General features: G+C 53.7%; 1 protein-coding gene across 12 annotated transcripts in view; it reads left to right on the top strand.

Moving 5' to 3' along the window:
- Window positions 1-1,488: 1,488 nt before the first annotated feature.
- The window catches only part of Kcnt1 (potassium sodium-activated channel subfamily T member 1), a 61,710-nt gene continuing 44,594 nt past the window's right edge, over window positions 1,489-18,604 (top strand). For 5 of the 12 annotated variants that reach the window (XR_013050434.1, XR_013050433.1, XM_015999484.3 and 2 more), the window contains exon 1: window positions 16,709-17,224. Coding sequence is in view for 10 of the 12 variants with exons in the window: in XM_015999484.3 (XP_015854970.2) it covers window positions 16,938-17,224 (287 nt within the window). In the remaining 2 variants the exon portion in view is untranslated. Of the gene's footprint in view, window positions 1,697-16,662; window positions 17,225-18,604 lie in introns of those variants that run through there. The other 7 variants (XM_015999487.3, XM_006980996.4, XM_006980997.4 and 4 more) reach the window with 4 other exon arrangements.

Here is an 18,604-nt window from a genome sequence, read left to right as displayed (position 1 = left end):
ATGCAATTAGGAAAATGTTATTTTTCAAGGGCTGCCAGATCCTGGAGATTGAATCTGTGACCTGAGAAGCACGTGAGTGTTGTCACTGGCAGCCATGGCCTGAGACAGCCACTGAGCATCCCCCCCCACCTCCAGAGGGAGGGAGTACCCATACTTACCTGCCTGCTGGTAGTCTGGGGGTGGGGGAAGCCCAGGGAGCCCACACACTCTTCCCAACTTGAGAATGAGAGAGTTCAACCCCTGCCTGAAGCAAATGCTCCCTCCTTCTTCTGCCCTCATGCCAGTCACACAGCCTGTGACCTACTTTGGACAAACACAGGACAAACCCCTTGCCCCCAGTCCTTATTTAGAGAAGCTTCAACAGGCCCAGGAGGCTAGTGCTGAGTATGTGAGTGTGAAGACTGGCTGCCTTCTTGGGCTCTTTGCTCTTGGCCGAGCCAAGCTGGGGCACTGCTCAGTCCGAGAGTCGGGGATTAGGAGTTCCACCTCCTGCATCCTGGGCCGCTGGAAGCCTAGACTGAGACTGGCCTGGGGCTGAAGCTCCCCAAGAAGCTCTGCCATGCCAGGGCACAGGAAGCACAGGACTCTGGTTAGGTCAGGAGCCCAGTGGACTACAGTCCCCCACTTGGGCCAAGGTCCACAGCTCCATCACTTCGTGGGTACCGTGGGTCTGAGTCTGTGCCCTCTTGGTATATGTAAGTTGCTTACTGGGTCCAATGCTGTAAGTTGGGGTTTCTACAGATAGTTAGGGGTTCTTGGCCTTCAGGATAGATGTGTCCAGCCTGTTGCCCCAGGAGGCAGAGAACTGGAGCCTGGGAGACTCTGCCAGCCCCGCTCCAGGTGCTGTGTATGGTGAGTGCAGCTGAATATGGATATGGAGGAAGAGGAAGACGGGAAGGCAAAGGGTCGGAGGACTGCTGGCCGCTGGGGAGGAGACCTTCCTGGTGTACATAGGCTGCCCCACCCCCAAGCTCTACAACATGTCACTACGCCGCCGGACTCCCATGATTGGGTAAGAGTCTGTGGAAGCCCAGAGTCGTGGCTCTCATCTCTTCCAATTTGTTGACCCTAAAGGGTCTCTTCTTAAACTGTCTCTCTGCCTCTTGCCACTCAGTAGTGAGAGAAGCTGAGAGGAGACCTTGAGGGTGGAGACTTCGGGCTCCAGAACCTGAAGAAAGCTGAGCAAATGGTCTTGGAGCTGGACTGTGGAGGCGGGGAGGCTTGCCTGGCCCAGGTCCAGGGAAGAAAAGGGCTCCCATGCCAACCCAAAGAAGACCAGGGACCTTCGTAAAGGCTGTTCTAGAGTTAGCCATGACCACTCCCATCTCCACACATCCTGGGGTGGCAGGAAAAGAGCCTCATACAGGGCCCAGAGGACCCGGAAGGCGCCCCGCCCCTGCCTAGCCCCTCCCTCAGCCCCGCCCCCTGCAGGTGCTTGCCCCGCCCCCGGGGGGGTCGCAGAGGTCCAGAAGCTGCTGGCCGGGGGTCTGCGCAGAGTCCAGCGAGGGCGCGGGCGGTGAGGGGGCGCTGCCGTGTGCAGCAGGCGGCCCTGCGCGGAGAAAGTCGGCCGCGGGGACGTGCTCCGGCCGCCAGTCTCAACAATGAACGACCGGGACACGGAGGTGCTGCCCTTGCCGCCGCGGTACCGATTCCGTGACCTGCTTCTGGGCGACCAGCCTTTCCCGAACGATGATAGGTAAGTGACGGAGCTGTCCGAGGTGCTGAGCCCCGTATGCACCCCCACCCACCCACCCCCACAGCCGCATCGCCCTTCAACTTTCCGGGCTTCAGGCTTCCCTGGCGAGAAGTTTTGGATGGGTTGGGATTGGGGTGCATCTCCCTGAAGGGGTTTGGAGCCGGACTCGGACCCCGGTGCTAGCAGGCTCTGAGACTGAGCTGCTCGGAGTTGGGGGCGGGGGGGAGGAAGTAGGGAGCTAGCTCTGTCTCCCGGGGAGCACTCTCTCTTAGCCCCAAACCCAGCGCACCATTGATTTGGGGACCAGCCAGAACTCAACGCAATAGGGCCACGGAGCCCCGCAGCCCCGAGCAGGAAGTCATCAGGGGTCAGCGTCCTTCAGGCTCATTTTCAGCGTGGTCACATTTTCAGAGTGAAGGTGTTATGACGTTCCCTTGCCTCAAATTCTCCTCTGTGCTTTAAGCAGGGATCAACAAAATGAGCCCATGGGAATAACTCATAAGTGGAGAGGCTCAGCAAGAAGCTGGAAAGAAAGATCTCTTTCTGCCTTTTCCCCAAATAACTGTCTTGGGTAAACATTACTGTTCTCGCTGTCAGCCTCAGGGGAGGCGCTTTCACACCAGCAAGGAAAGATGGTGAAGGACTCTGGCAGACTGTGAAGGCTGGTTGGAGAGGAGAAGGCTTATGATCAGGAACCTCCACTTCTCTGCGTCACCTTCCCAAGGCTAGGTCCCCCCCAACCCTGGACTGGGATGCAGTTCTCCCCAAACAATGCAATTACTTGAGTTAGAACAGAAAGCACACGAGCCTGCAAATTGTCAGGACACACACTGGGCACTTAAGAAACCAACTGCTGGAATCACACTGGAAAAGAAATCATTTCTGTGAGTAGGTCAGTGTGTGGGGACTATGTGTACAGAGCTGGAGTGCTTGCGAAGAATTATCTTGACAGTCAGTTGCTTTGCCTGCTGGAAACTATATCCTACCAGATCTCCCTTGGTGTTGAGAACCATCAATCACACAGAGCAGGGCGAAGGGGCGTGTGTGTGTGTGTGTGTGTGTGTGTGTGTGTGTGTGTGTGTGTGTGTGTGTGTGTGCCAAGTCTTCACTGATTAGAACCAAGGAGGGAGTCTGGGTACTGTGAAGGTGTGTTTATTCATTTGTCTTTTGCTATATAATCGGGACTTGCTTTGATTCACTATCCTCCTGCCTCAGCTCCTCAAGTGCAGTTGTGTGCCACTGCTGGTGTAGAGGTGCTTTTAAATTTTGTGCTTTCTTGTCTTTTGAGTCAAGGGCTGCTGTAACAGACAAACCTGTCCAAGAAGGATGACCTGGCGGTGGTCTAGTTAGCAATGTCTTCCCAGACATGGAGAGATGGTAGTCTTGGCCCTGCCATCTGTAGGTGGGGATTCTTTTGTCCTCCTGGGACCCTCACAGGGCAGGGCTGGGCCTTCGGTGGGTCCAATTTCCTGTGCCTGACATCCTAAGTCAGTGCCCCCTTCTTCCTGGGTGCCCGCTCCACTGGGATTTAATGAATTCCAGGAAATAGCAGCTGCAGAAGATTCTCCCAGTGCTGGGTAAGAAACAGCATCCTTCTCCCTGAAGTGCCTGGTGCCTGACTAGACAGATGCCAGTGACTGTGGTTGATGTAACTGAAAGACTATGCCTCCCTTTCTAGCCATGGATAGTGAAGGTTTCTGTTGTCAGCCATACGGTGGCAGTCACAGTCTGCCTGGCAACAATTGTCTTCTGCCCCGGTGGGGTAAAAAACTGCTATCAGGTCCATGACACTTTGTTCAGTACTTTTGATTGTGAAATATATGAAACATAAATTTTAAAACAGTAAAACTGAAAATAACCAGAGCTGGCACAGCCCTCAACTCTGAGAAACCCAGAGCATCATCCTGAAAGATCTCCCTCCCCTTCCAAGTCACCCCCTTATCTCTAACCCTCTCCCCCATCTCTCTCAGGGGCTGCTTTCATATCAGCTGCAGAGAGTGAGTGGCTCCGGCCCCTCTCAGTCCCCAGGTCCTCATCACAGGCAGGTGATACAGAAAACTGTGGGCTGAGATCTGTCCTGGAACACCTGAGCCCTGTTGTACATAGACCCAGCTCTGAGCAGACTTCAACCTAAGGGCAGGGAGGACAGGTGTTGGATGGTCCCTCCTGCTGCTTGGGACCTGGCCTGATGGCCCTGCCGTCACTCCCACTTGAGGAGCCTTGTCCCTTTCCTCCTCATCGCCCATGCGCTTTCCCTTCTTCCTTCTGCACCATCACTGGTTCTCAAAGTGAAGGGTGGGACTGGGGGCACTTCCCAAGTATGATGATGAACCAGGCAGCTGTGCCATGTGTCTAGGCGTGCTTAGTCTGGGATAGAAAGGAAGGACAGGCTCCATCTGTCCCACCCACTCTTAGGAGTTCTATGGAGTAGCAGGTTGGGGTCCTGGGATGGGGTCTTAGGATGCCAGTGATGGGCTCTTGTGACCGGATAGTGCAGCACAGAACCTCCAGGGCCCAGGGCAGTGGTCTCAGTGAGGGGGGATCTGGGGTAAGTGTGAGCTGCTCCAGCAAAGCATGGGTGCAGACTAGAGGTTTAGCCTCACCCCACTCTCCCCACCCCCAGTTTTGCCCTATAGCTAGCTCTGCAGGGCCAAAGTGGGGCGAGCTGCACCCCAACTCTTGGCAGGCTGTAAGCTGGCAGGAAGGGCCGTGTGGGTTTTCTGTTCTCCAGAGAAATAAAGCCACTGGTGGTGAGTCACCACAGCCTCAGAGGCCTTGACAGGGAGGTGCTCAGCCACCCACGTGGACAAATGAGGCTGCACTGCCAGCCTGGCCACTCTTGAGGATACTGCGTACTGCACACAGCCCATGAGGGGCAGAGTTGAGATCTCACCCACATTAGGAGCCCATGTAGCCCTGGGTAAACTCTCACCTTTTGGGCTGAGTCTGAGTCCTGGGGTCTTCTGGGAAGCAGCAGTCAGAGGGAGCTCAGTGGATCCTGTCACATCCAAGGTTCTAGGTTCCCTGCCCCTTATGGCATCTTACTGTTCCAGCTCCAGGGTCTGGGGCATCTTAACAAGGTTGGGTGCCCTCTCTACATGGAACCACCCTTCCAGGTCTGGGGGACACAGACTCGGATCCTCTCTCTGAATGAGTGAAGACCCCTGGGAGGATGTCACGAAAGGCCTTGGGCTGCGGTGTTGTAGGCGTGTCTTAATTTCAGAGTCTTGTCCTTGGCCTGTAAGAGGAAACCCGGGTTTCTGCACCACCACTGGGGCTTTGTCTGCAAGATGTACAGGCCAATACCCGGCTGCTCAGAATAGCCAACCACGGGGACATGGGACCTAGCAGGTGACCACTGGCTGGGCTCCAGGCAGGTGGGAGCAGGTTTGACCCTGGATTAGCCTCCTCAGTTCAAGCCTTGGAGGGGGGAGGACTCTTCAGGAGTCCAAGGTGCTGCTGCAGATGGCAAGCCAGAGCAGGCATCATTTGTGCTGTCCCTAGCTCTCAGGCAGTGGAGTGGACCTTGGCTCATTTCTCTGAGGCAACAACATTGAGTATTTTATGACATAACCAGAAAAATGGGGAGACAGGCATTGCCCTTATTACCAGGGCAGAGGGGCACCCCCAATTGAGGACAGAGGCATGGGGGTACAGAGACTATGGTGCCCCCTTTCCCAGCCTGCCAGGAACTGAAGAGGGTCAATTGCTCTTTGGGAATTGGGCTGGATCCTTCTCAGGAGATGCAGGCCCTCCACCCAGGTCTCCAAGCAGAGAGATACAGGAAGGGTGCCTCCAGGGACATTCTTGCACTCAGAACCTCTCACTGCAATTGTTAATGAGGGTAGAGTTGGGCTGGGCAGTGCTGCTGATGGAGTGGAGCTGAGCTGGGTGTGGAGAACTCCACCAGGATCATCAGGACTGTCTCACAAGTGCCTCGGATAGCTGGGTGCCCACTAAGTGCCCTCCCCATCCACTCTTGAGTGTGCTTGCCCTCGGGGCCAGAGCCTGGCTCCACATCCCAACCACCGGCACACCTTCCCACACCCTGTCCTCATCGTACTTCCGCTCCTTCTACTGTGTATCACCACTCTGGAACAGAACCCCAGGCTCTGCCTCTGCTGGGCAGTCCTACATGCACCCCACTCTCCGGACATCCCTTCCAGGACAAGTAGCCCACTATCTGCATCTTGAGCCAGCATCAGGTGCCCGGGGGCACTGGGACCAGAGTTTGTGCATGAAGCCCTCAAGGGAAGCTCTGGGGTGGGAGGAGGGACTAGGAGCACCACTGGTCCTCCTTTGGGGTTCCTTGTGGCTCCCAGGTTAACCCACAGAAGAGGAACAGGCATCAGGTATCTGAAAGGGGAAGGGAGCTGGCAGGATGGAGGGTGTGGCTGGCTTGAGCCAAAGTAATGGTGGGTGGAATACGGAGGTCATGCCTGGCCAAGAGTCCAGGAGGACAGAAAGGGTTCAAGAAGGATCCACTGGTGATGAGGACTGAGGCAACAGTCCTCATCAGGACAGGAAGGGCTGGAGCATGGGATCTGAGACTGTATCCTTCTGGGCTGGGAACCCCCTGAAAGGCCACCATGCTCTGGACTTGAGCTACCTAGTCAGCTGGAGCCTCACAGCTGTTGAGAGCAGGCTTCAAGGGAACTGATGGGGCAGGAGATGGGAGCTGTCACAGCAGAGGACAGAACAGGGGATGACGGTAGCCCTGCCAGGTGGGATCAGATTGCAGGGACAGAGTGGCCCTGGAGCAAGCTGAGTGCTTCAACTGGCTGGCACTGGTTTCTACCCTTTGTTCCTGCCCAAGGCTTCTGAGCCCAGGGAATCACCAGGTGGGGCTGCCTCCCATGGGGACTTACATTTAAAATGCCATCTGGGTGCTTCCCAGGCTCTGCACAGGCTTGACTGATGAGCAGGGCAGGCCTAGTCCTGCTGCCCTGACTTTTTCTGCACCCTCCTCCGGGCTGGGGTGCTCAGGTGAGGTGAGTGGGTCATCCGAATCAGAAGGGCCAGCTCTGTGCGCTCCTGGAGATAACCCTGGATGTCAGTGTGCTCTTCATCCTTCCGTGCCCCAGGATACCCTCTTGTGTCTCCTATACGATTGAATCAAGTCCTGGTTTGAACAAGAAGAATTAGGATGGTGTCTGTAAGGTTCTGGAATGTTCCAGGTACTCTCAGGTGTCCTGAGCGAGATGCAGGTTGAGACTTTTCTGGGACCAGGTTTCCTCATATCTCCACACTCCATTGTACATGGGGATGGGGCTTGCTCATGTCTCCACACTTAGCTATACAGGGGCTCACCTGATATGTCCCCCTGCTCTCTCCTGGGATCCATAAGAAGGAACAGAACCTGGGAGGCGAGTCCTGGGGCAGAGTAAAGGGCAGAGAAGCCAGGTGACCCCTTGATATAGAGTTGTAGTCCCAGGGTTAGCTACACCTCCGTCTTTCTGGTATCCCTGGCCTGGTCATGGACTCTGGGACTTGGGCTGCCACCCCAGAGCTTGGGCCCTGGGAAGCTACAAACAAGGACCAACAGAAGGACTAGGATAAAGGACTAGAACACAGTGACCGTGAGAGGTGTCAGTACAGAGTACGTTTGTGAGCTAAGAGAGTATGGTCATCACCTTGTGGGGCTGTGGATGCTAAGGAGCACCCATCCCGTTCATGTGGGACAGCTTTTCTCACCACCTGAGTCATCCACCATAACTAGTCTAGTCTAGTCCTTCCATGTCCTGTCTGTGATGCCCAGAGACTCCCTGAGATGATGAATCTGGCATCTCCAGGGGCTGAATGCCTCACCTCATCCTGAGTCAACACAGCTGGGCACCTTGCTTGGCCCTTCTAAGCCCATGTTCTGTGCCCACATCCTAGTGACTCGATCGTGTGACTCAAAATTAGATCCCTCCTGAATTAGCATAAAACAGAACCCAGAGGGCTAGTGTGGGGGTAGGGAGTGGGGAGGATGGTCCTCTGTGAAGTCATGATTAGTTGGGAGAGGGACATTGTCATTCCTGGGGATCCCCGATACACCTCCGATAGCCTGCTGTATGAGCCACCCTGAGCTCCTCCATTTGAGTGCGAACAGGAGGTATCTTGTGTTTGCTCTTCGTCTTTGTCAGCTGTGGGTTGTCATGAGCAGTCACTGAATAACCCTCAGAGGCAGCTTCCAGCACAGACAGTTATTCTCATAGACTTGGGGGCCAGAAGTGTCAATCAACAGGTGCTGGTAGGTAGAGTGTTGACTGTTGAAAGGAGTTTCCTCGGGCTTCTCTCCCTACAAGAGCACTAATCCTGTGGTAAGGCTCATCTTAAGATCTCGTTCAACCCGATCGCTCCTACACCATCCTACACCTTCCCAGTGGAGTGGAGGCTTCAGCAGAGGAAATCGGGAAGACACGGGTCAGTCCCTGGTAGGTCTGGCTGCTGCAGAAAGACTCACGGGACTAGGCAGGGCTGTGGCTTCAGAGTCATCGAACTTCGACGTTTGTGCGGGGTTCCCTTAATCCCTAGAGAGAGCCTCTGCCTGTATTCCCTCCCCCACTGTAGCACATCAGGTGCCCCCATGTGCGGACCCTATCCTAGCCTCTAGTCAGCCGCACACATCTGTAAGGCTGAAATGGCTCAGTTGGTAAAGTGCCCCTCTTGTAAGTGTGAGGACCTGAGATCAATGCTTAGAAACCACATAAAAAAGCCAGGTGTGGTGGCTGGTTCTTGTAGTCTCGATACTGGGAGGCAGAAATGGGGATTCTCTGGCCAGACAGTCTAGCATAATTCGTGAACTCCAAGCCAGTGAGTGAGCCTGTCACAAAGGTGGAACAGGGGAGTGTTTCTGAGTATGACACCAAAGGGTGTCCTCTGGCTCTACACACATGTGCATGCACATGCACACAACACAACATACACACGTGGGAGGGGTTGCAAACACTCATGTGGGCAGCAGCCTCTCAGGCTTAAGGGAATAGACAACAATGTCACCAGTGAGGAACAGGCTCTTCGAAGTGCACCTTGCTGAGGCCACACAGCTATGGTCTGCAGAGCTAACCTGGCATGGACCAGCCAGCCCCAACTCTGGACATCTGTCCTCCAGGACTGAGAGCTTGTCGGGTACTGTGACTTCAAGACACTCAGTTACGGTGGCCCAAGAACACCAATACCACCATCAGAGGGTGCAGGTGTCATAAGAGGCCAGAACCAAGAAGCTGGCAGTCACTAATGGGGAGAATGCTATGCCTGTCCCCATGGTACCAGCTCTGAAGATGGCACCTGACAATCCAGCCTCATCCGGGCGCTAGGCTGCTTTCCTAGGAGAACCTCAGTAGCCTGGAAGCACACTGGAAAGTGGAAATGACATAAGAGAAGTCCAACTCATACCGGATGAGGTGGAATGGAGTAGGAACCTCCCGATAAGTCAGCCACCTCACAGAAACAATAAGGGCCAGCTTGCCAGCTGATTCTGAATATTCGGACTAGTGGTGGAGACTGCATCCTTACAACCTTGACTTCCCTGAGAGCCTAAGAAAAAGACCCTTTGCAGCCAAGAAGAGTCCCCATCTCCTCTAGGGGAGAGATGGCCTGCAGTGGGGGGGGGGTAGCAGTAAGAAGTAGGAAGGAGGGGGTCCTGACCAGGCTGAACTGGGGAGGGTGGTGAAGGTGCTTCAGGGCAGGCTGAGGACTTATGTGGGAGTCTTCATCACTCTGTGCTGGGCAGGAAAGCCACCAACCAGCAAGGCCAGGCAGATCCTAGCTCTGTAGGGTCCAGCGTACTGTCCCTGGGTCTCAAGTCCCATGAAGTGCTTGGACACCCAGAGAGAGAGAGCTCCCTGGGAGCAGAGTCAGTCTGGGCAACTATACGGTGAAGTTCTGAGCCCAGTTCCCCTATCCATCTTCTGTTGCTTGGATGTGGGCAGAGCCACACCTTCAGGGTCTGGCCCATGAGGGCTCCCATCTTGCTCCACCTCTCCACCCACACCCCCCTTCCACCCTCCAGAAGCTCTTTAGCAAGTGCCACCCGGCTACCCCAGGAAGATGGGGCTCTCTTGCCCCTCAAGGCCCTGACAGACTCGGCCCAAGGCCTCAGTCTACCCCACTGTCAACTTGATTACTTTGCATTGGCCTGGAAGGGGAAGGGGAGCTTGATCTATGTCTCACCTGGAGGAGACCCTCTTGAGCCTGGCAGTGGCTGTAATGTCCTCAGAGGAAGATATGGCATTGGGCTAGGCAGTTTCCCCACCACCACCACGTGACAAAGTTGTTTCTGCCCTCCCAGGCTCCAGACCAACAACTGAGAGGTCCTGCCCCCTTCCCTCAGTACCACTGTGACACCCGGCTTGCCTCACATCCACCTGCATCCTTTTGATGCAGGAGATGGGGGCCTCTGGAGAGTCAAGGACCACCCATATAGCTAACGGGTCTGCCAGAGACCCTTTCCCAGGTCACTGAACAAAAACCTTCAAAACATGTCCATGGCCGGTTCCTGAGACCAGAGACTAAGACCATATGTTACCTTGAAGGTGTGGTTCTGTGGGGGGATTTGGGAGAGCAGAGTGATTCTGAAATGCAGTCACAAGTGTCCTCTAAGAGAGGGGCAAAGGGCTGGGCTGCAGTTCAGTGAGGCAGCATTTGCCTGGGATGCAGATTATGGGTATTGGACTTGGGGTGGGGGAAGGAATTCAAAACATAAGCCGGAGAGATTTAACATAGAGATGATGGAGGGCCTGAGGCCTGTAGACATGGATTGGGTCTCTCTGTAGCACCCAAGGTCTCCTCCTGCACTTGGCCTGTTGTGGGTCATAGCCTCCATCATCCACCAGTTCCCCAACAAACCCTCTCCTGTGGCTGTGCACTAAGGCATTTTCTCAATTAGTGATCAATAGGGGAGGGTCCAGCCCATGGTGGGTGGTGCCATCCCTCCACTGGTGGTCCTGGGTTCTATAAGAAAGCAGGCTGAGTAAGTCATGTGGAGCAAGTCAGTAAGCAGCACCCCTCCATGCCTCCAGGTTCCTGCCCTGTTTGAGTTCTTGTCCTGACTTCCTTCAATGATGAAGAGTGATATGATAAGCCAAATAAACCCTTTCTTCCCCAACTTCCTTTTTGGTCTTAGTGTTTTATTATAGCAATAGAAACCCTAAGACACTAGCTCTCAAAGTAATGAAGTTTAATGGCAATCCCACAATGACAGAGATAGCTCCTGTATTCCTCTCTGAGAATCATGTACTAACTCTGCAGTTATGTTGACTTGTCATGTGTGACATCTTGTGTTAATATCACTGTGCTGATCCTGGAGTCCTGTGATCATATAGTACAGAAGACACTTTGCAAGTGGGATTAAGAGCTTGTGGTGAAATAGTATTTAGGATTCTCTAGGTGGTCTGGTACCATCTAGGGTCTCCTAGTGGAGAGACAAGCAGACCAGATTAGAGTCAGAGGTTAATGTGATAATGGAGATGAAGGGAACCAGAGACCCCACACTGAGAAATGCACGTGGTCACTAGAAGCTGGAAAAGGCAAGAGTTGCTATGGGACTCCTCAACCCAGAGCTGTGAGATACATGCATGATACAGCCAATAAACTTCTAGTACTAGAAGCCAGCAGAATCCTGTGTAACCTATGTCAGTGATTGTCCCCTCTGATGCTCAGGTGTCCTGACTCTTGACCCTTCTAGTTGGCCTCTGTTCAATCTGTGACTTCCTCGCCCTGTGGTAATGCCTTAAGAACACCCCCGCCTAAGGATGTCCCCAGGGACTGTCCTTCCAGTGAGGATGATGTGAGGTCCATAGTCCCAGGTCAGAGCATCTTTATTTTGAATCACAGCACCCTGCACACCCCCAATGTTTGCTAATTATATTATTCTCTTTACTCGACAAGCTTTAATATTGTTACAATCTGTTCTGTAACCAGATTTTGTATAATTATCTGTCACTTGCTGTAATCCATTTACATCGGCTCCTACTGACCACAGGCGTCCATTGTGGAGCTTCCATTATGGAGCACTTCAGTTTGGTATTTCTTGGAACTGTCTGCTAATATCCTTGGAAGTTGTCCACCCCCACCACAAAGAAAGGTATTTGTGCCTGCACCATGTTCTTGTGTTCTGCTCTGCAATTGAGACATCTCTATGTATCTGGGATCTGGGTGATATTTTAGCAGGGTGTAATAGTTCTCTGTCTCTTTTTCTCCCACTAGATCTTCCTGTAACTGCCATTCCCTCATACTTTGTTCCTTGCAGAAAACCCAAAGCCAGCTCCTTCTGCCCTTGATAGGTACCCTTCTCCATCTTGTGTCCACAGATTCCTTTGTTTGTCCTTCAAGTTCAGGAGGTTGAAGAGGATGAGTATCTGAGTGTGTTGTGTCCTTTAGCTTATTTTCTTGGAATTCAGTGCATAGCTCTTCCCTCCCTGTGTAGTGTGTTTCTAAATGCTAAGTATATTTAAACACTTGAGGCCAATTGGGGACTCTGCCCAGGGGTCCAAAGACAGTGTTCTCCACTCTCAGATGCCTAGACCAGTGTCTGCCTCTGCCATGTGATCAGGACCATCTGCCTAGTCAGTAACTCCATTTCCATCCATCTCTTTGGATTCAATGTAATTACTCTATAATATTGGGATGATGCCTGGGCCCTCAGGGAGCCTGAGTTGTAAAATCTCTCTCTACCCCAGTGTGTGGAGATAAGCATACTTATCTGGTCTCTCAGAGCTCCTTTTATTGAACCTTGTGCTCAATAAGCTAAACAGTGCTTCTAGCTCTGATGGCCAGTTTCCTTGTGGCCTGGGGTTAGGTTTTGCTGGCAGTTAGACTCTCCTTTCTCTCTCACTTGGTACAGTACCCAGAGTCACACTGCTGTACAGCTGCCAGCATTGTCCATCCCCACTAACACTGACTCCTTAGCCCCAGTCCCTGACATCCACCCTCTACTGTCTGTCTCTATGGAGCCAAGGACTCTGGGTACATCATATAGAGTGCCACAGGGCCTATGCTTTTCTGAGTGCCTTTCTCAGTACAACATCAGTCACTGTGGTAGCATGTGGCAGACTTCCTCCCTGCTGAGACTGAGTGGTGTTCTCTCCAATGGTTTGTTCCTTATTGTGCAGACACTGGGACTCTCTCACCTCTTGGCTGTTACGCAGCCATTTTTGTTCTTTCTCTTCACCGTGCATATGACCACACTGCCTTTCTGGAACCCCAGAGGTAGGAAGGGCTATATGTGCCCAGCTCTGGACCTACCCCAGTTCTGGACCTTGCCTGAGGCATCCAGGGCATCCAGCTGTGTATGCCCTAGGGCCCCATGCTCTGTCTATGGGAACAGTCTGAGGGGAATGACCTTATTAAGAGGTTCTGATATCTCCCCAGCTAGACAACAATGCAAGTTAGGGCAGCTAGTTGCTGCCACCCATCCACCACCAGGGACATGTGGGAAGAATTCTCAGGATTTGCGGTTGTCCTAGTTTAGTCTAAAATGGTAACCAGGATGAAAGGGCCTTCTGCATGCATGCCTTGTTCTTGTACACTGCTCTGACTTGAGATTTCTCCTATAGACTTGGGTGACATCTTTGTTGGGTATAGTAGTCTCTGGCTCCCTTTTCTTTTCTTTGGTACTTGAACTCCCTGGGATGGTTGTCTCTTATTCTTAGTACCCTGCTTCTGACACTATTTTGTGGATATTTGTAATGCTGGTGTGCTCTGTCCTGGCTAGGGTCTCAGGAACTGGATTCTATCCTTTTCTCCATTCATTTATCTACCCTGGGTCTGGAAGGCTGCCCTCCAATGCCCTCCATTACACCACCTGCCCCTGCAGATTTCACCCACAGGGGACAACTCCAGTTGGCTTTGATCTACACATTTCTCCCTGTAAGGCCACTTGAAATGTCATCTGTAGCCTGGTATTCTTTTGTTTGTTCATTTGTTTTTGTTTTTTGTTTTTTAAGATTTATTTTATTTATCATGTACAGTGTTCTGTCTGCATTATCCCTGCAGGCCAGAAGAGGGCACCAGATCTCATTATAGATGGTTGTGAGCCACCATGTGGTTGCTGGGAATTGAACTCAGGACCTCTGGAAGAGCAGCCAGTGTTGTTAACCTCTGAGCCATCTCTCCAGCCCCCTGCGGCCTAGTATTCTTAAAAGGAGATCATTTGTTTCTTGGTTTCTATGTCATTCGTCCCACGGAGACTTGGGGCTCCAGACTGTCCAAGCCTGGCACATGGTACCCATCTTTCCTGCTTCGACTCACTCCATACCAGGCTCCCTGACAACTGGACACTCTCCGCTGTGCCCAGGTGCCAAGGAATGTGGGTCTGCGACTCTTCCCACACAGGAAATAGCACTGGACTCTGGAACCAGAGGTGATGGTTGTGCTTAAAAATATACCTGCTCTGATCCATGTGATTTAGCAACAAGAAGAGCAGGTCCTGCCTACCTGCCTCAGATTCCCAACTATCACCAAGATCTTCACATAGATCAGCTCCAAGTCACGTCAGGTGAGATGTCGGGCTCACCCTCTTGTCTGTTATCAGACTCTAATCGGGGAATTTGCATGGACACATGAAGACCCATGGTACTCTGAGCGCCCACGACAGAGGTGCCACACAAGCTGAAGCAAGCAGCTAGGTCTCTGTCCCCCTGTGCTCTTCAGATATGGCATCTGAGCAACCCACACGTGGCTTTCTGCCATGGCTCAGCGATGCGGATGTGTTCTCTCTGAACATGGAGCCCTGCATCCCTGACATTCTTGCAGCCCCTTACCCTTGCTCCTGGGTGGCTGTAAGTCCTTCCAGCACTTTCTGTTCACTGCAGCTTATCCTGGGTTACACTGTGCCCTGATGTGTCTTAATTTGATCCCCACATGTCACTGTGGGTCATCCCACAACATGCCTTGGGGCGTTTCATGGTCCTTTCTTGGGTCTCTGGGAAGGGTGAAGGGGCTTCCTCCCACCTGCAGGGGCACTTGGATACAAATGCCTCATTCTTCTAGGGCTAGGAAGAGCTGTGATGAAGTGTAGTCAGGGGATGCTCACATGAATATTTGCTCAGACACTGAGGGCTGGTTTTATGAGGACTTGGAGCTGGGGCAGATAATTGGAATTGCCAGCAAGGCAATCTTTTTTTTTTTTTTTAAACACAAAACAATTTCGTTCGAATTTAAAGGGAAAACTGCCGGGCAGGCAAGCTGCAAAAATCTTCAGCTGTTGTTAGAGGAAGAAAATGGAGGAGAGAAGGGAAAAGTCATGCCATTTAAGCTGGCATGGGGTTCAGACACATGGCTGGCAAGCAATCATGTGGTGAGGATAGAGACCTTAGTGAAAGAGTAAGGATGCCCAAAATATTGGGGGAGGGGATAGTCCAAAGTGATAAGGAAAGCATGCTTAGAAGAGAGAGAGAGAGAGAGAGAGAGAGAGAGAGAGAGAGAGAGAGAGAGAGAGAGAGAAAGAATCACATTTTTCTGGATAATCTAGAATAGCAGGCTGATTTATGGCCCCACAAGGCTGCTGATCCCAAGCTTCTGTGGTAGCTGCGGGCAGGATACTGGGAAGAAAAAGTACAGTATCTCATTAAAGAACTAATTATTCCACCTATCTCTTTATGGCTTAAGATGAGCTCATCTTCATAGGGGGGCCCCTTAGCAGTCATTTCTCAAGCACAGTAGTGGCTCCATGAAGGAGGTCATAAACTACGCCTTGGTTTCCCTCAGCGGCCCAGTCCGCCGGCCCTGCCCACCGGCCCTGATGGCTTCTCTCTACCAGAGGCAGATGGTACAGCCATGCCCCTGCAAAGGGCTCAGTCCTCTGAGTTGTTGTCTTGTTTTGCCAGGGTACATGGAGGTCCAGCAAGGATGGATGGTCCATCCAATGGTGAAGGAATTCAGGAAAAGGAGAATAGTGAGCTGCTATCTTGTGAGGTCTGTGATGTGAGTTTGTTGTGGACCAGGAGACCCTGCAGCTGTGGCAGCCGGTCAGGACTAGTGTGCACCAGAGAGACTCCTGTACCCAGCCAGAAGTCAGATAGCCAGACTTCCCAGCATAGACACCTGTCTGCTACGACCCACCTGTTACCTGGCCGAGTCACCTGCAGCCTCCGCTGGGAAATGAATGGCCTGGGCTAGACAAACCCTATCCTGTGGCTGCAGAGGTATCTAGTCCTCCGACAAATGCCCGCTCTGCTCCTCATGAAGTGGGGGAGGCCACTTCATCCCTCAGCGCCTCAGTCTCCCCGCTGTGCGCTGCTCAGGCTGTTCTGGTTTGGTCTGGTTTAGTGGGGAGGGGAGTGTGCGGATGGATGTGTCTGTTCATGTGAGCGTGAGCCGAAGTGTGTCGTGCTCGTGTCTGTGGAGGCTGGAAGTCAACCTCGGTGCCTTCCCCAGTCACGTTCTCCCTTGGTTTTGTTTGCTCGTTTGTTTCTGTATTTTGAGACAAGATCTCTTTAGTGGGGCCTGGAGCGCACCAATTTGGTAAGGCTAGCTGGTCAGCAACCTTCAGGAGTTTGTCTGTGTCTGCTTCTCCAGCTCTCTGATTTTAAGTGTGTGCTGCCACCATGTCTGACTTTGTTTTGTTTTGTTTTGTTTTTTAATGTATGTGCTGGGAATTGAACACAAGTCCTCGTGTTTGTGTGGCAAGGACTTTAATCACTCCGAGCCACCTCCCCATCTTCTGCTCAGGTTATGAGGGGACACTGTGCAGGTCCCCGGGTACCTGGTACAGACAAATACCCTGTATCTGGAGTTGCCCCCCACAAGATGGGGATCCAGTGCACTGGCATCAGTAACTGCCCTTTGTGGGCTGAATCCCGACAGCTTTGGGACAGGATTGGAGGGTGAGGACCCTGAGCATCTACAGGAAGGAGGACAGGCACACGCTTATCATTTCCCATCTGACCAGTGGGCTCACTTCACTTGGTCAGGCCTGAGGGAGGGATTAGAAGATGGGTGGGGATCTGGGCTTCCTGCCATGCTGAATAACAGATAATGGTTCCCAGGACACACAGGAGTACCCTGTGACGTGGGTACATGCCCAGCAGAGATGACTATCTCATCTCTCCACCAAACTTCCTCTGGAGGTGAGCTGCCAGGGCCACATGAGCTGTCTCCTCCGCTACCCTTCCTGCATTCCCTCCCTTCATCGCAGTGGCCGCTATCACCGTTACTATTACTTCTGGTAGGAGGCAGGTAGGACAGCTGTCGACTGGAACTGCGTCCTCCTTGAGGCATCCAGGTTGGGATAAGAGCCTGGGGCCGACCTTGGTGCATGGGGAGCCAAGACGACGCCCTCCCCAGCCCGGACCATTCCACTGTGCTGCGCGTTGAGGGTGAGGAGCGCGCGGTGGTTGCGCCCGGCGCCGCCCCCGCCACAGCCACCCGCGCCAAGCGCTCCCGCAGGATGGCGCGGGCCAAGCTGCCGCGCTCGCCGTCCGAGGGCAAGGCGGGCCCGGGGGATACCCCAGCCGGCGCTGCAGCCCCCGAGGAGCCGCATGGGCTCAGCCCTCTGCTGCCGGCCCGTGGAGGGGGCTCCGTAGGCAGCGACGTGGGCCAGAGGTAGGGACGCTTGCTGGGGGACCAGGACCCCGCGGGAGGGGCTTCGCATCGCTTGCATTTTGTTTAGCATGGGCTCTGCTCCCCCTACGCCTGGTATTGCCTGTAGCCTGGGAAGAGGACGCCCTGGCGCCCCACCATCCCTTGTCTTCAGCCTGGCCTGGGGAGACTTAGACCCTGGCCCCCTGCTTAGAGGCTGAACCTAGGGCCCAGCAAGTATGACCTGGGCTCTGGGTCAGGTGGCCCTTGCCCACACTGTTCCAGAAAGCCCCTCGCGGGTGGGTTCAGCGAGGGACACTGTGGAGAGGTAGGCACTTCAGAGGTGAGCAGCTGAGGCCCAGGCTGGCTACATAGCAAACTGGCTGGGGGGGTGGGGGGCGGCCAGTAAAGGCATGAACAGGCTGAGCACCAGCATGGTTGGGCAGCCAGGATGCAGGAGGCTTTTGCAGAAGGGAGCCCACCCTTTTCATCCTCCTGCAAGCTCCAGGTAGGATGTGGCACCCCATTTCATGGATGAAGACACTGAGGTCTCTGCAGCAGCGAATCCCTAGCCATCACCTGCCTGTGCCAAGAACCCTGCTGGCTGCTGCCGGGGGGAGGGGGGGGATGAAATGAATCAGACCTGGCCTTGTGTGGGCACATCGTGGGCTCGAAGCCTGTTCCGGTAGCGGTTGGGTCAGGACTGGATGGGACCAGGCCAGGCAACTTCCTGGGCACTGGCTTTTAAGGATGAACAAGAGTTGGCAGGGCCTTCTGGACCGAGGGATGGTGAAAACCCTGGGTGGGGTGCCGGTGCTGGGTCAAGCCTGATGGGTTGGCAGTGGCTGGTCCCAGCAGATGGCTGGACTAAGGTGATCAGAGCACCCCCTTCCTTCCTTGACTCCCCCATTTTTACCAGTTTCCTGCTTCTCACATGGGAAGGCTGATGCCAGAAGTAGCTCTTGAGGGGCCTCCCACAGCTGATGAACAGCTCGGGGCAAGAGGATAGTCAGTGCAGCTCAAAGCCCTAGGGACCCTTCTTGGCCTCTCCCCTCTGTTAGTGGACACTGTGGGCCGGTGATCCCGGAAGCTCCCTCCCCAGCCTACCTGGCCCTATGAGAGGTGAGCTGCAGGGATGGCAATTCTGCCCAGCCTGCGTCTTAGCCCAGAGTGCAACACTTCTGTGGCCGCCTCTTCCAGGAAGCCCTCCCCATTTGCGCTTCTGCACGCGGCTGCCTTTGGCCCTGTAGCCCACAAGCTAAGCTGCTGGCCCTTTAACAAGGATGGCTCTCTCCCTGACTTGCAGGGTCCTTGCCAGCTTACTTCTGCAGAGCAGAGAGAAGGGAGCTGTCTACCCAGCTAGGCCCAGGTGCCACCTGGGCCTCTAGCTGGCATCTGAACACC

The sequence above is a fragment of the Peromyscus maniculatus genome, chromosome 4, assembly GCF_049852395.1.
Source record: "Peromyscus maniculatus bairdii isolate BWxNUB_F1_BW_parent chromosome 4, HU_Pman_BW_mat_3.1, whole genome shotgun sequence".
NCBI lineage: Eukaryota > Metazoa > Chordata > Mammalia > Rodentia > Cricetidae > Peromyscus > Peromyscus maniculatus.
This window is presented reverse-complemented; position numbering and strand designations above follow the sequence as displayed.